Source organism: Bubalus kerabau, chromosome 19, assembly GCF_029407905.1.
Source record: "Bubalus kerabau isolate K-KA32 ecotype Philippines breed swamp buffalo chromosome 19, PCC_UOA_SB_1v2, whole genome shotgun sequence".
Lineage (NCBI taxonomy): Eukaryota > Metazoa > Chordata > Mammalia > Artiodactyla > Bovidae > Bubalus > Bubalus kerabau.
In genome coordinates, this window is record NC_073642.1 from 69,715,923 (window position 1) to 69,731,094 (window position 15,172).

Here is a 15,172-nt window from a genome sequence, read left to right on the forward strand (position 1 = left end):
CCACCGTCCCACCGGGGTCCCCCCCTCCCCTCCCCAGACCAGGGATGGGCCCTGGTCCATCCTCCTGCAGGAGAGGACGTCCACTTCCTGCCCTGAGAGGGTGTTGAGGTTACAGCAGCTGGAGCTGCCGGGCTACAGAGGAAAGGGGCTGAGGCAGAGGAGTGGATCCAGGGCCAGAGCCCCAGCCGCTGCCCCACCAGAGCTGACCTTTCTGGAGATGAGGAGAGTGGTCAGGCCCCAATCAGCAGGACCAGAGGCAGAGCAGCTGCCTGGGGTGCCACGGCCACTCTGTAGCAGAGCTGGGTCCCACCATTCTTGCTCACCAGGAAGACCTAGTCCTGGACGGATGAGTGGATGGATGAGTGGACAGATGGATGGATGGAAGGATGGATAAGTGGATGGGCATAATGAGTGGATGACTTTGTGGCCGAACTGCAGATTCCCAGCCAATGCCAGGCTTCCCTCTTCAGCCTCTGAGAGGGAGGTTCAGGACTCTGCCTGCTCCCCGCCCCGGGTGGGTAAGAGTTGGGGATCTGGGGCGCAGGACACACCCCTGCTCAGCACTGGTCTCACAGCTGGGTCACCCTCCCCAGCCCAGCCTGAAGGCTGGAAGGTCACTCCCCACCGTCTTCCCCTGCCCTCCTCTGTCCTCTGGATCCACAAACACACCCACTGACCACAACCGGCTATAGCCAGGTGCCAGGCTGGAAGACCGATGAGTCAGTGACTAGTGCCAACCCCCCCTCCCCTACTCTCCCGGGAGGGGCCCACTGCTGCATCCCAGGGAGCATGGAGAGGCCTGAAACCCAGCTCAGGGGAGCTAGGAAAGCTTCAGGAGGTGGAGGAGAGGGCCAGGGCGCCAGGCAGGGGTGCCAGCCAGCCTTCCAGGCAGCGGCATGTCCGCAGAGCTAGGATTTGCGCATTCCAAGAACGGCTGTCCCGGCACGGGCGGCCGCCACACGCACAGGTCCCTGGCTTGACGGTGTCCAGGAACCAGTGCGCCCTCCTTGGTGGCTCACCTGGCACACCCGGCACTCATTCCACACTGGCCTGTTGCCAGAAGCTGCTCCCACACCAGGGCCGAACCAAGGAGACTCCAGGGGCTGAGGCCGCTGGACGGGCAGGGACTGCATCCGCCAGTCTCAGCCCTGCCCCCGCAGGGGTGCACTGGGCACCAAGGGGTGTGTGCTTGGCCCCAGGGAGAAGACGGAGCAAGGCTGTGAAGCCACCTGGACCCCTATCTGAAGGGTCTGCTCCCAGCCGCCCACCCGCTGTGAGCCCTCAGCCCCCAGCCCCACTCCCCTAGGGTCCAAAGGCCACGGTCTCTGGGGAGATTTGATAAGCCAAAGCCTTCAGTGCAGATGTTTCACCCACTGTGCTCATCTCACCAGTAAGTAACCTTTAGGCCGAACTGTCCATCTCTGTAACAGATGGGGAAACTACAGCTCAGCAGTTCAGGTCAGGCCCTGCCAGCACAGGACCCTGCAGGCAGGGTGGTGTCTCCCCCACCAGGCCTGGCGCTGAAGGCACCCTGCCCTTCCCCCAGGGGCTGGCCTCCTGCTGTGCCATGCGGGCCTCCCCCTCCCCACCCTAGTCTGTAGGAGTGATGAAGCAGGACAGAAAGAGGGGGCGGCACTCAGGCCTGCTGCCTACAGCCAGCAGCGTCCAGGCCCAGAGACCACTCAGACCGCATCTCTGCTGGGGACCGGGGACCAGGGACCAGGTCCCGGGCTGGCCCCCCCACCCCGATGGGGACGCTCTGGAATCCAGAAGACCAAGCTACCATGAGGGGACCCCAGGCGTCAGTTCGCGGGGTCAACTGGCCCGAGGGGGCTCCCCCGCGGGGTTCAGCGAGCACGGTCCTGGAGGCTGGTCAACCTGCCGCCAGGCTTTGACAGGAAGCCTCAGTGGGTGAGCCGGTTACCTGGCGCGCTGCCAGGGCCTGCAGGAGGTTTGTGGGAGGGGGCGGAGCAGCGGAGCCCAGGGAGGGGGGCAGGCAGAGAGGGCTGAGGTGGGGGTCCACTTCCAGAGCTTTCCCGGGACCCCCACTCCCCGCTCCGTGTGTCCCACCCCCCAGAGCCACCCCCACCCGGCAGGAGAGAAACTGGGAGGGCCGGGAACAGACCGAGCCCTGGCGGAGGTGGCGCGGGTATTTACGGGCTTGGGGAGAGTCCCTGGGCGCCCCGCCCGGGGGGCAGCGGTGGGCGGGGCCTCTCTAGGAGCCCCCCCCCCCCAGTAGACTCCGCCCCGGGCCCGCGCCCGCTCCCCACGTGGCCGCCAGCGGGCGGGGCTGGGCGGCGCCTCCTCTTCCTCCCGCGCGCCCCTCTGAGCCTGAGCCCCAGCCCGAACCCGAGCCGTGCGGAGCCGCAAGGTGGGCCGGCAGCCCGCGGCCCCCTCATCCGACCCCGACCGGACGCTGGCCCCATCCCCGCCCTCGGCCGCCGTCCCTGTCCGGTAAGTCCGCGCCCTCTGGGCCGGCCGGGAGCCGCGGGGAAACTGAGTCAGGGCCGTGGGGCGCTTGCGGCTCGGGAGCGGAGTTGGGGTAGCGGCGTGTGCAGCCCGGGGGACGGCCCGCAGCCCCGTGGCGCAGGGCAGCTGGGTCCCAGCTCCCGGGCGGGGATCCCGCGGCGCCCCGGCCCCGTTGGCTCGCGCCCCGCCCCAGACTGCCGGCCCCGGCGCGGAGACGCCGCCCGAGCGCGCGCTGCCCGCGAGTGGTGGGCCGAGGGCCGGCCGGGCCGCCGCCCTATCCAGTGCCGGCAGGTTTCCCCCACCTTGTGGCCGCCACATCCGGACCATGAATCAGCCACAGTTGGGAAAATAAACTTCATTTTCGCGACCGCCACCCCGGTGACACAGGGCACGCGGTAGCCTGCGGCCCCGGCTGAGGTGCTGGGTCTGTAGATGCCAGGGAGCAGGTGGGCGCAGGGGTCCTGGGCACCCCTCAGGCAGGCCTTGGGGGATTGAGCCCCCGGCCCTGCCCTCCGTCCTCCGGGGTAGGGCTGGCAGTCTGGCCCCTGCTCCTCCAGCCCCACCCTGGGACCCCTTTCCTGGGGAAGAACCTGGGGAGTGACCACAACCTCAGGAGGGAATCTGTGCCACCCCCCACCCCCGGCTGTGCCCACCTGACCCCTGAGGCCCCAGGCTGCCCCTCCCCAGCCAGACACACCAGGAGTCAGAGGCCCTGTGATGGCCAAGCCCTTGCCCGAGCCAGGAATCAGGAACAAGGCCAGAGGTCGGGCACACCCAAGCAGGATCAGGGGTTGGGAAGTCCCCTCCCCACCAGCCCTTCCCCCTTCTCCCTCTGGCAGTGGGAACCGGCCAGGACTCTGGCCTTCTCTGGCCTCAGTTTCCCTATCTTCACCCGCAGTGTGGGGACAGTGGCTCAGGCCTGGACCTCCTATGTCGCCCAGCAGTGGAGGAGTTGGGGACCTGGAGCAAAGCCCTAGACTCCCTGGCATGGCTGTCCAGGGCAGGGGAGGGGGCAGGGGGGTGGCGTGTATGCTGCGGCCCTCCTGCAGCTGCTGCCAGGGCCTTGGGTCCCAGTCTGGAGTCTGAGACCTCACACCGTTCCCACCCACCCCTCTCCAGCCCAGCACCAACTTTCTGCTCAAAGCCCAGTTGGTACCGTCGGCCCCTTCCAACCACTGCCGAGGTCCACCCTTCCAGGAGCTGCCAGTGCCCAGCTTGGAGCTGACAGGTCATCAGGGCAGGTGTGGGTGGAGGGGGCGCTGGCGTGAACCCAGGTGACCGGTGGGGCTGCCCTCCTGTGACCCACGCAGGTGGCCAGTCCCCTGAAGGCTCTGCTCCTTCGTGACAGAGAGTTAACCACCAGGTGAGGCCCCCACTGCGTGGAGGTGCTGACGGGCTGTCGGAGCTAATTGCACACACCTCCCCCTTACACCAGGCCCGGGAAGCTGTGCCCTGAATAGACTCCGTTTGCCTTTCGTCAAAGTGCAGTTCTCTCCCGGATTGGAAAAGTGAGCTGGTTCGTGAAGGTGGCGGGAGGGAGGGATGGATCCCGGGTGGTGAGAGGGGCATGGCCCTGTGTGCAGGCATGACTAGCTGGTCTGGCCTGGACCCGGGCAGCAGTGTGCCCAGAGGTGGGCTCGAGCCCCTGGCTTGTGAGGGCGGCCAGAGGGGGAACCCAGAGGTGAAGTCCCCGCCACAGCCTGAGGGTCTGTGGGCCGAGTGAATGGAGGAGAGGAATCAGTGAACTGGCCTGAACGTCCCCACCTGCTCTCTGACTATCACGCCCCCGGGTGAGGGTTGGTTGTGTTTCACAGAAGAGGAGACCAAGACGAGGTGGTTGGTTGACAGGATCAGTGCCCGCCGTCCTGGAAAGAGGAGCCAATGAAGCCCCTACTGTTTGCACCAGCCTCTACAGGCCTGGAGCGCGGTGCTCACCATGCTGGGCATAGGGAAAGTACTGCCCCGAGCGGGAGAGAAGTGGGCAGCCTGGGGATCCAGAACCCGGAGGCCGGGCTGTCCCCCTGCCCCTCGTCACCCCCGCAGTCCCCACAGGAACAGCAGGCACGTGGGTGCAGCCACCTCAGGGTCCCGCCAGCGACGCTCTGGGAGCTGGGGGAGCTTCGTCCTGGCCGAGCAGTGCCCCCTGCCCCTGGGCCTGCAGTGGGGGGCAGGTGCTGGCCCACCCTCAGGGCACCCCCCTGTGTGACTCCAGAGCCCAGCAGCCCTTGCAGACAGATGGTGGCGCTGGACGCCAGGAGCCACATGTTCTTTGAGGCAGCGGACCCTCCTAGGAGTGGGAGAGGGGGCAGACATGGGTGGAGGGCCCCCCTGAGCTGTCTGAGGACCGAGGGGCCAAGGGCGAGGGCGAGGCCACTTTCCTGCAGCCCCCGTCCCCCCACCCCTCCCTCACCCCGATTCTTTCCAGCTGCAGCTCCTGAGGGCCCCGCTCAGGCATCCCCCTGCTCATGGGCTAGTCCTGAACCCTCCAGCCCCCGACTTGGCGAGCTGAGTCCCCATCAGAGCACCCTGGGGCCTGACAGGGAAGGAGGCTGGACTAGGGGACCACCTGCTCCCACGAGGCTGTGCCTGGACCCCGACAGGGAAGGCAGACCTCCGGGAGAGGCTGTGCGGCCTGCACTGCTGGGAGGCCCGCTCGACTGGGGCCATCGAGCGGCGCCCTCCTTAGATGGGAGGCCAGCCTGAACACACGCTTGGGGAGGTGCAGGAGAGCGTGTTTTGCACCCCTTCTGCAGATGGTGCCACTGAGACCTAGCATCAAAGGTGAGCGCTGTGCGCTGTGGGTCGGGAAGGCGGAGAGGGCCGTTCCGCTCTGGCCTCATGAACAGCCCTGGGTGGTACTTTCCCAGGGCTCCTCGGAGTCCGCACTGGGCTGCTGTGGGCAGAGGCCCAGCCCCTCGCCCCCCAGACAGTGGTGGTCCCCCAAGCACACCCACGTACACACGCTCTCCCAGCAGACTCCGCTGCTGGGGCAGGCACTGCTCCATCCCTGAGCTTGGCCTTGATCCTTGCCGATGCCCTGGGCGTGGATACCAGCGTGGGCCCTGCCCAGCTGGGTGAGGGGGCCTCAGTCTCCCCGTCTGGCCTGGTGCCGGGTCCTCTGGGACCCTGGGACGCAGCCTCAGTGTGGAGCCTGCCTCCCTTCACCCATGCGCCTGTACCAGCGTCCCCATTTCTGCTCACGCACAGCTCTGCAGGGCCGCCCGCGCAGCAGCCAGGAAGCAGACATCTGCTCTTTCCCAGGCCCCCGGAGCAGGGGGTGTGGGGGGCGCTGGCCATCCCCCTTTCCCGCCTGGCTCTGCCGCCCCACATGCACGAGCGTGAATGGCCTGAGAACACCAGCCCGGGGTGCCCAGATCAGCTGCTGCCCACTTTGGGGACACCCATGCCCACCACCCCGCCCCTGTGCTTCCGGGCTGTTCCCTGGGGGCAGGACCAGGCTGTCCAGACGGAGGCGGCAGTAATGGAGGCACGGCCAGGACCTGGGCGGTCACCTCTGAGAGGAGGAGGGGAGCTGGCCAGGCGGGCCCGGCCCTCTGCAGGCGGCAGTGGCTCAGCCAACCCAGGTCCCTGGACAGCATCCTGGCCATTTTACAGATGCGAAAACCAAGTACAGGGTGGGCCTGGCCCTTGGTGCCTGGCAAGGAACAGCATGCAGGATCTTGTGCCCAACACTCAGGATCCTGCTCGCCCGGTCCAGTCGGGCTGCTGGCACCGGCCACGTGGGTCGGGAGGCCCAGGAGTGCTGAGTGGGGCCCTGGAAGGCGGTGACCCTCCCGCTCAGCGTCACCCAGTGAGCCAGCCGAGGAGGTGGCAGTGGGCAGGGGCCCGCCCTTTCTGGCAGTGGCAGGCCTGCTTTGCAGCTGGCATCCACGGATCTGTTGGCAGATTAGGGGGTGGGGTGGCATCAACCTGCTTATCCCTTGGTGAAGACAGGAGTCAGGGCCCAGGGGTCCTGAGGTCCGTGCCCAAGGGACATGGCTGGTCCGCAGCAGAGCCTGGTCTCAGCTGGAACCTGAGCTGTTCCCTGCCCCCAGGCCCTGGCCACAGCCCCTTGGTGGTGCCAGGCTCTGGAGGCTGGGCCCTCCCCCCCACCCCCCACTCTGCAGCTTTGTTCTCCCTCCTCTGGGCAGGCAGCCTGGACCGGGGACACAGGACAGGCGGGGCTGCGGCTGGGGGGACCCCGGGGCAGGCAGTGGGTGGCCTTCATGTCTAACCCCAAGACCCCCAGACAGGCACAGGGTGGTCAGTGACTGAAGCTGGCCTGACCCCCTCCTTTACGCAACTCCGCAGATCCTCCCTGAGCGGCCTTTCCTGTAGGGTGTAGGGGCCAGGGGAGGGACCCTACACTTCCTGCCCTGAGCTGTGTCTGCTCTTCAGGGAGAGAACCCGAGCAGAGGGGACGCTGGCAGTGAGCCCCGGGTCTGCGTGCGGCCCAGCAGAGCCTGCAGGTGTACGCTGTGGCCAGACACCTTGTCCCTCGGGGCGCCACCAAGTTCCTCACCCTCTAACCGCAGGCCTGCACACGTCACTTCCCTCAAACGCCACCGCTGACTCTGCGATAGACGGTGGCGGTGGTGACCACTGTCCCCGTCGGCCCCCGAGCCGCTCCCCATCTTTCCACCTCAGGCCCCTGGAAGCTTGACCAGAACCCAAGACTGGCAGAGGTGGCCAGGCCTCTGAGCACTCCCTGTTAGCCCGGCTTGTTGTGCACCTGGAGTGCTGAGCCCAGAGAGGGGGTGACAGCGGAAGGCAAGGACAGACGTGGCCCCTGTGAGCCCGCAGGGCAGGTGGAAGCGAAAGCTGGGCTTCCTGGTGTCAGGTGCCTCCACCCTTCCTGTTCTCTCCCTGCACCCAAACCCGAGCCGGCTCATCCTGGGGGAGGGGGACTCCCAGATCCCCTCAAGCCGGTTCCCAAAACCCCACACCCGCAGTGCCCAGCTCAGGGTGGACCCTCCTCCCAGTGCGCCCAGCGCAGGGGCGGCACCACCCACCGCCTCCAGTGGCAAGTGTTTCCTGTCGAGTCAGTCCCCTACTAGGGGCGCCCTGTGGGGCCCCCACCAACTCCTGCTCCTAACGAGGACGGTGGGGTCCAGAGAGGTCTGTGTGTGTCACCCCAACCTGACCCAGGTCCTGGGGCACCAGGGACCAAGCCCCGGCCTGGCTCCTCCGACTGCTGGTGCAGCCCCCCCGGGCCCCGATCCTTCTCCACTCACAGCGCAGGAGACCCGGCTCCTGGCTCTGGTGACAGAACTGGGGACAGAGCCGCTCGGAGCCCAGGTCTCCCTGTGAGATGCGGCTGGTCGCCTTCTGCCACTGTGCTTGCGGACTCCCTTTCTCATTGTGAAATGACCATATTCCCCCTGGATGCAGCCTCTCTTAGTATCTGGCGTGTGTCCTGTGTGACACACCCCATTTCATGTGGTTGGAATCCCACACAGTGCAACCAGCCTTCTGGTGGTCATCTCTGTTTCATAGTTCGGCACTGCCCTGGATGTCTTGGTGTCCACCCGCCTCCCTGGTCCCTCTCTCCTGCTGCTGGGTGCCACGGTGGCCAGCCAGCCTCCTCATGTGCAGTGAGGCTCAGGAGGCAGAGGCCTCGCACCCCATCCTGGAGACGTGGGTGGAAGTGGGCAGGAGGACTGTGTGGACAGGAGATGGGCCAGGGAACCGTGGGACCCTGCATGCCTGAGGCCCTGGGGACTGCGCCCATGCACGGGTGGACGGTGGGCGGACACTCAGTCTCCTCCCTGAGGCCCCCTGTCTGCAGGACCCCTACCTGGGACGAGCCCAAAGCAGGTGACCCACACAGGTCAGTCGAGATCCCCAGAGGGCTCAGGGCCTGGTGAAGATGACACAGAGAAGCAGAGATTCTGGAAAGGAGGGAGACAGGAAGTCACGGCAGGGCAGCCTCAGCTCCCCCTCCCACCGGGCAGGGCCTGGGCTGCCCCTGAGCTCCAGGGAGCTGCCAGGAATGTAATCCAAGAGCTGCCAGGCAGTGGAAAAATTTTGGTTTTGTAGGAGCTAAAAATATTGTGTGGCAGCCCCTGCCTCCCAGTTCCGGAACCCCGCTCCTGCCGGTTTACCGCCCACCCCTGGGGAGACGAGCTCACTCTGTGCGCCCCGCCCCCAGCCTTGCTGGCTCTGGGCCCAGAAGCACCCCAGCTCAGTGCTGATGCCAGCAGGGCTGCCCCAAGCTGTCTCCCCAGCTGCTAGCAACCGTTGCCCGTCACAGGTGCCTTCCTTAGCCCTCATCCCCGCCCCGGCCCCAGACCCCTCACCCTGCACCCCTCACCAACAGGGACTGCAGAACAGAGAACCCCACCCACTTCCACAAGGCGAGAGGCTCAGTCCCGTGGCTGGGCTGCCCACCCACCAGGCTGCCCAAAGCCCAGTGGGCCCTGGACCCCTCCAGGGCCTCCCAGCCGCAGCTCAGTGCGTGTCCAGGACACAGCCCAGTGTCTGCCCATCTCAGCTTCTCCATCTGCAGGGGCTGGTCTCTGGGGTCTGGGAGGCCAACTTTGACCCTGCCCCCTGCTACACACACACACACACACACACACACACACACACAGTTGGATTATTGTAGGCAGAGGTAATGGCTTCCTGTTGGTCAGCACCGCTGCTCGGGTATGAGGGCACCCAGGTGGAGGGGCCAGCATCACCATGCCAGGCTGGCCATGTGCAGGTGAGCCAGATGGGTGTCTGAGGAGGTGGCGCCTGTGTGGGCTGGGTGATGCCCCTGAGCAAGACACCCAGATCAGTGAGTGGACCCTGGGAAAGCTCAGAGGGAGACCCTATCTTCCAGAGCCCCAGTCGGATGGGGAAGGCATGACCCCTTCCCAGAGGACACCCCACGTTAACGGAAGAAGAAAGATGAATGCTAAGAATCCGTGGGCAACGTCCCACTAATGTCAGAGCCTCGGGGGCTTTCCCTGCAAATGGCCCTTCCCTTTGTCCGCTGTAGATTCGGTGCGGGGTGGGGTGGGCTGCTTGGAGGACAGAAGAGGTGCTGAAGCACCTGACCTTTCAGATGCCCAAGGCACAGGGTCTGGCCTGAGCCTCTTGAACGTGGACCCTGGGAGCTCCAGACTTTTTCAGCCTGCGGTGCTGATTCCAAACTCTGCGCAGGCCCTGCCCTTGGCGGGCTGGCCACGCCCCTCGCCTGAGGGAGCCCTGAACGCCGGGAACACATTCCTGAGCTCAGGGCCCCGCCCGGAACAGAGCTGCGACCCGCCCCCTCTGGGCCGAGGCCCCGCCCCTCGAAGCCCTGGTCTCAGCGCCCGGCCTGGCTGCAGGGTGGGCGCTCAGCCCTTGGACAGGGCAGGCCGAGGCTGAGCACGGCCAGGGCTGAGAGCCGGGCATCCACGGACTGAATGACCACAGCCGTGAGAGCCCTGCGCGCTCGCCCTGTGCCCGTCAGGCCCAAGTTTCAGTATGAAAACCCGCTGCGGCCCTCCTTCCGGCTCGCTGCCTCCCACGCAGGGTCCCTGCGTTGTCCCCAAGGGCCGTCGCCCACAGCCTGTGCTCCTGAGAGCCGTAAACGTTGGTTCCCTCGAGTCCCTCCAGTGTTCCCTGGAGAGATGCTCAGTCACCACCCAGAAGGGAACAGGCAAAGCTGTTTATTCAGAATTGCAGCAGCCAGGGAATCACCGCCGTGTGGTTACTATATACATAGAACGCTACCTACACACCCTTAGACTATGTAACACGTATTACTATGTTAAACTATTTTCTGTGTATAGAAAGCTTCTTGATAGGACGGGGCTTCCCAGGTCCTGATGGGGGCTGCAGGGCTGGGGCAGCTGGACGGCTGAGGAGATGAGGGCCCCCATGCGGTGGCTGGGCGATGTCCTGTCCTGTCCAGCTTTCCCTGCTTTGTCCTCAATGGGAAGCAAGGACAAAGCCCAGGAAGCTGTGGGTTACCGATGAAGGCTGTGCCGCGGGGGGATGTCCCAGGGCCATCGTAGTGCTTCCGGTGCTTCCGGGGCTGTCGCTAGAGATAGCGGCCTGACGTCCTGCAGGTCTGGCCCACAGGGAGCGGGCTGCGTCCTGGGCTGCTTCCTGTGGGGTGCTGGGTGTTCTGGTCTGGTGGCTGCAGCTGTGGGTCAGAGTTCTGTGTATGGTCTGGCTGAGGTCCATTTAATATATTCACTCTTTATCCTGAAAAGGGGTTGGAATGTTTCTAGGAAGATGTCCTTGGCCTGGGGCCTGACCAGGTGGACCCTGGATGAGGCTGGCAGCCTGGTAGGCATCAGAGGGAGAAAACGCACCCACCTCAGCCTCTGGGTCCCTAGTTGAGCTTGCTCTCCCAGCTGGATGCCCCGTGCTCACTGGGCCGTGTGGGATGCGGCCTGTGGAGCCCTTTGCATCCTCTCTGACTGGCTCTGTGCCTGTGTGTGGAGGGGGATGCGGACAGCCAGGGCAGCTCGGCTGCAGGACACAGGGCCTAGGGTCAGGCGGACAGGCGGGCAGACTGGGCTGGTCACCAGCTGTGCCTCCCCTCCCGTCAGACCCAGGGGCTCCCCTATGGGGGGTCTTTCGGGGCAGTGAGCCCATGGCCCTGGGAATTAGGGGTGTGTGGGGGAACCTGGGTGGCACCGGAGGGGCAGCTCTGGTGACCGGGTGGCCTCTGGGAGTTTGTTTCTCCACGTCAGGGACCCCTGGGGCTCTTGGCTGGAGACACACTTGGATGCCAGAGTGCTGGCCTGGGAGAGTTCTGCTGTGTCCGCCCAGCCTGTGCCAGGCAGCCGGGGCCTCAGGCCAAGGGAGGCGGGGGCAGGAAGGGAGGGTCAGCTCTGGGTGCTCCTTAAACAGCGGCACCCACGGCCGGTGGCAGTGTGTGCGGAGATCTGTCTGTCTGTCTGCCGGGCTCTTCACGGTACTGGTGGGAGTGCCCCTCCCCCACATCGCGAGGCTGCCGGGGAGGGGCAGCTGGGCGCGTCAGTGGGCAGCAGAGATGAGAAGCCAGGGGAGTGCGGGGGGCGGCCCCAGGCAGGGCCCAGCCTGGGTGGGCAGAGGCAGCCGGAAGGTCCTGCGTGTCTGGGTGAGTGCCTGGGGGCCTGGAGGGTGGGTTAAACCTTGCAGCCGTGGGGCGGGCCAGGTCCAGCACAGGGCCCAGGCCGCAGGGGCCCCTGGGGGAGGGCTGAAGGACACCCCGCATGCCCCCACCCCCACCCCACCAGCTGCTGCAGCAGCCTGACCTGAGGCTCGGCCAGGGTCTGCTGAGAGGGCCGGAGCTGGGAGCACAGTGGTCAGTGCCCCCCCACACCCCCGCTGCCCCAGCCAGTCTGCCTCCTGGGAGGACCCAGGGGTCCTGCAGGGCAGGGGGAAGGATGAGGGATGGGGTTCCCCCTGCAGACAGAGGAGGGGCTGCTCAACTACCAGGAGGCCCCCAGAGGGGTGGGGGGAGGCTCCGGAAACTCAGGTGTTGCCGAAATCTTGGCTCCCTGTCCACCAATGCCGAATAGAAGAAATATAGAAACAGAGCTTGGTGGAGAGAAACGGGCAGCCTCACTATTTGCCAGGCAAGAGGGAGAGGCTTCGTGACTCGTGAAGGCCTTGCCCCCTCTCTCGGGAGAGGGAGAGGCTTCGTGACTCGTGAAGGCCTTGCCTTTTTTTTTCTTTTCCCTTTCTTTTGCAAAGTTTCAAAATGGTCACAGCTGACATCGGGCAACTCAGCTGACATCACCAAGTCTGGTGTCCCTGAAGTTATCAACTCCTGATCGTCTTTTTGAAATGTAGAATGCTACACGTGTGGGGCTTCCCTGGTGGCTCAGTGATAAAGAATCCACCTGCCAAGGCAGGAGACCAGGGTTCAATCCCTGGGTTGGGAAGATCCCTTGGAGAAGGAAATGGCAACCCACTCCAGTATTCTTGCCTGGAGAATTCCATGGACAGAGGAGCATGGCAGGCTACAGTCCATGGGGTCGCAAAGAGTCAGACACGACTGAGCGACTAAAGCAACAGCAAGAGAGGGTGGGAGGGTAATGCCCGACACAGAGTCCAGCGCGCCTGAAGTCAGAAAGTGACTAGCTCTGCTGAGGACAGGTCTACCTACGGGTGTTTGTTAGTGGCAACAGTTAAAGAATAACTAAGATTTTTAAACTCTTTCCGGCCTGTTTACGCTTTTTCCCCAGCCTGTTCACTGATTCCTTATTCTCCTTGTCTATCAGGAAAGTCTCATTTCTATCTAAGAAAAGCCTCACGTCTATTTTGCTGCTGCAGATTCCCCACTGCTGGCTCATCCCTCCGTATCAATGGAGGAAGGGAAACAGGCATCGTTCCCGTCAAACTGAGGGCAAAACTTCAGTTCTGCTCCCGTTTGACAAACATCAGCTGCCTGGCCCAGCGGCCGGTCTGTCCCCTAATTCACAGGGGAGGACACCCAAGACCCTCACCCAGGTCGGGGGGAAGGGCCTCCAGGAGTGAACAGCAAGTGCTGGGGACCCCAAGCCCTGCCCAGCAGCGGCACCTGGGCCCTTAGCCCATTCAGCCTGTCTCCCGCATGACCCCAGCTGGCCTCCGGGGTCTCCCCCGTAACTGGCCAGAGCCAGCAGCCTTTAGGGTGATGCCACAGTGGGTGCCAGCCTCTCAAGGGCCCCAGGCCACCTTCTGGGGGCCAGCCTCGCTCTACCATTTCCATCTCTGGGACTCTGGGCACGTGCGTGACCCTACTTCCGTGGATGCTGCCTCCATTTCCCTCCTGTGAAGTGGGGGGTGTACCGTGCCCCGCTCCGGGTGGTGGGAGGTCAGAGGTCACAGTGGGCAGTGCCAGCGTGAGGCCCCCCGGCATGAGGTGCAGTGGTGTTGCTGTGCCCTGCCCCTTGGGCCTCCAGCCCAGGAGCTCCACGCTGCCCCGCTCACACGCTAAATACAAGACCATACATGGTCACAGAAGAGCCTGGGCTACCTCTGACCCTCTGGGCCAGTCCCAGGGCTCGGGTGGGGGCCCACATCACAGCCCTGGGCCCCAGGAGAGGGGCTCAACTAGTCATAGTGATGACACGAGAGACTCCCCGCCTGTCCCACTCTTCTGTTCTGAGAAGGGAATGTTTGGGAATGTCCTGACCTGGGCCACCCCCCACCCTCTGGGGGATGTTCTCTGGGCCGCGATCAGACTTCCTGTAGCTGAATCCAGGTCAGTGTCCGAGAGCCCCGGGCCTGGGGGACGCTGGTCCCTGCCCCCTGCATGCTGACTGACAAAGTGAGGCCTGCAGAAGCTGGGGCCTGGCAAGGCTGCTCCCCAAAGTTCCCTGGTTGGGCCTGGAATCGAGTGGGCCTTGCATGTGACCCTGGAGCCAGCCACATTCCTGGTGCCGTGGGCAGTCTGGAAATGCCCCGGGTGTGGAATTGTCCCCGCCCACCCTATTATCTCCATCTGAGCCTGTCCACTGGGCAGGGGAGCACCCTGGGGCCCAGTTGAAGGAGCCCCAGAGACACCATTTCTGCTGCCTGAGCACCACGGGGTCAGTGGCCTTCCTGCCAGTGAGGCCTCCTGGGGTCTTGGTGCCTACCGTGAGGGCAGGGGTGCGGCCTCCTTGGTTGCTATGACGACCGAGACGGATGGGTGTAAGAGGTGCTTGGCACAGGGGACACCCGTGGGGAGTGGGAGGCCTGGCGGGATGAGGGATCGCCAGCACAGCGGGTCCCCCGGGCGTCAGCAGGCGAGTCCTCGGTCGGCAGGTGGAGACACGGGGCAGGGGACACTGCCTGCCCCCGCCTCGCTGGGCCGCGGGTGCCCTGTAGGCCCCGGGCTCACATCCGTCTCCTCCCGCCCGCAGTTGAGCAAGATGTCAGTGAAGGAGGGCGCGCAGCGCAAGTGGGCGGCGCTGAAGGAGAAGCTGGGGCCTCAGGACTCGGACCCCACGGAGGCCAACCTGGAGAGCGCCGAGCCCGAGCTCTGCATCCGGCTGCTGCAGGTGCCCTCCGTGGTCAACTACTCGGGGCTGCGCAAGCGGCTGGAGGGCAGCGACGGTGGCTGGATGGTGCAGTTCCTGGAGCAGAGTGGCCTGGACCTGCTGCTGGAGGCCCTGGCGCGCCTGTCGGGCCGTGGCGTCGCTCGTATCGCCGACGCCCTGCTGCAGCTCACATGCGTCAGCTGCGTGCGCGCCGTCATGAACTCCCAGGAGGGCATCCAGTACATTCTCAGCAACCAGGCCTACGTGCGCCAGCTCTCCCTGGGTGAGGCCCGCGCGCGCGCGCGCAGGGTGGGAGCAGGGGCGGGCCGGCCAGTGGGAGGGGGTAGGGCTTCCTGGAGGAGGAGCCAGTTTCCCCGCCCGCCCACTCTGAAGCCGGGACACTGCAGCGTGATCCTCTGTCCGCTCTGCTCTGTGACTTCCCCTGCGTTTCCGCCCGGTGCTAGTCCAGGCTTTGCCGCAGCCTGAGGTTTCTCTGGCCTTGAGGGCCCCGTCCACACCGTGGCAATTGGAGTCACCCGGATCAGAAACACATGTCCATCTGAGGGGGCCCCCCTCCACTCTGCCTGGTTCCCAGCTCCTCGGCCTCAGCCGGGGCTCAGCTCCTCAGGTCTGGTCCCCCAGCTGGCATCATTCTCCACCCCCCACCCCCGCCTCTGCACTGGCCTCCTGGGGGCGCCTCCTCCCCCACTCAGGCTGCGGTGCCCACGTGAGTCCTGCTCACCCTCTGAGCTCAGGCTCACTGTCACCTCTTTTAGGGAGTCTCC

The 15,172-nt window shown here is 65.2% G+C and overlaps 1 protein-coding gene across 4 annotated transcripts in view; it reads left to right on the forward strand.

Moving 5' to 3' along the window:
* Window positions 1–2,331: 2,331 nt before the first annotated feature.
* INF2 (inverted formin 2) overlaps window positions 2,332–15,172 on the forward strand; it is a 28,342-nt gene continuing 15,501 nt past the window's right edge. For 3 of the 4 annotated variants that reach the window (XM_055556776.1, XM_055556777.1, XM_055556778.1), the window contains exons 1-2: window positions 10,647–11,533; window positions 14,271–14,670. In XM_055556776.1, coding sequence (XP_055412751.1) covers window positions 10,835–11,533; window positions 14,271–14,670 — 1,099 coding nt within the window. In that variant the 5' untranslated portion in view covers window positions 10,647–10,834. Of the gene's footprint in view, window positions 2,455–10,646; window positions 11,534–14,270; window positions 14,671–15,172 lie in introns of those variants that run through there. The other variant, XM_055556779.1, reaches the window with a different exon arrangement.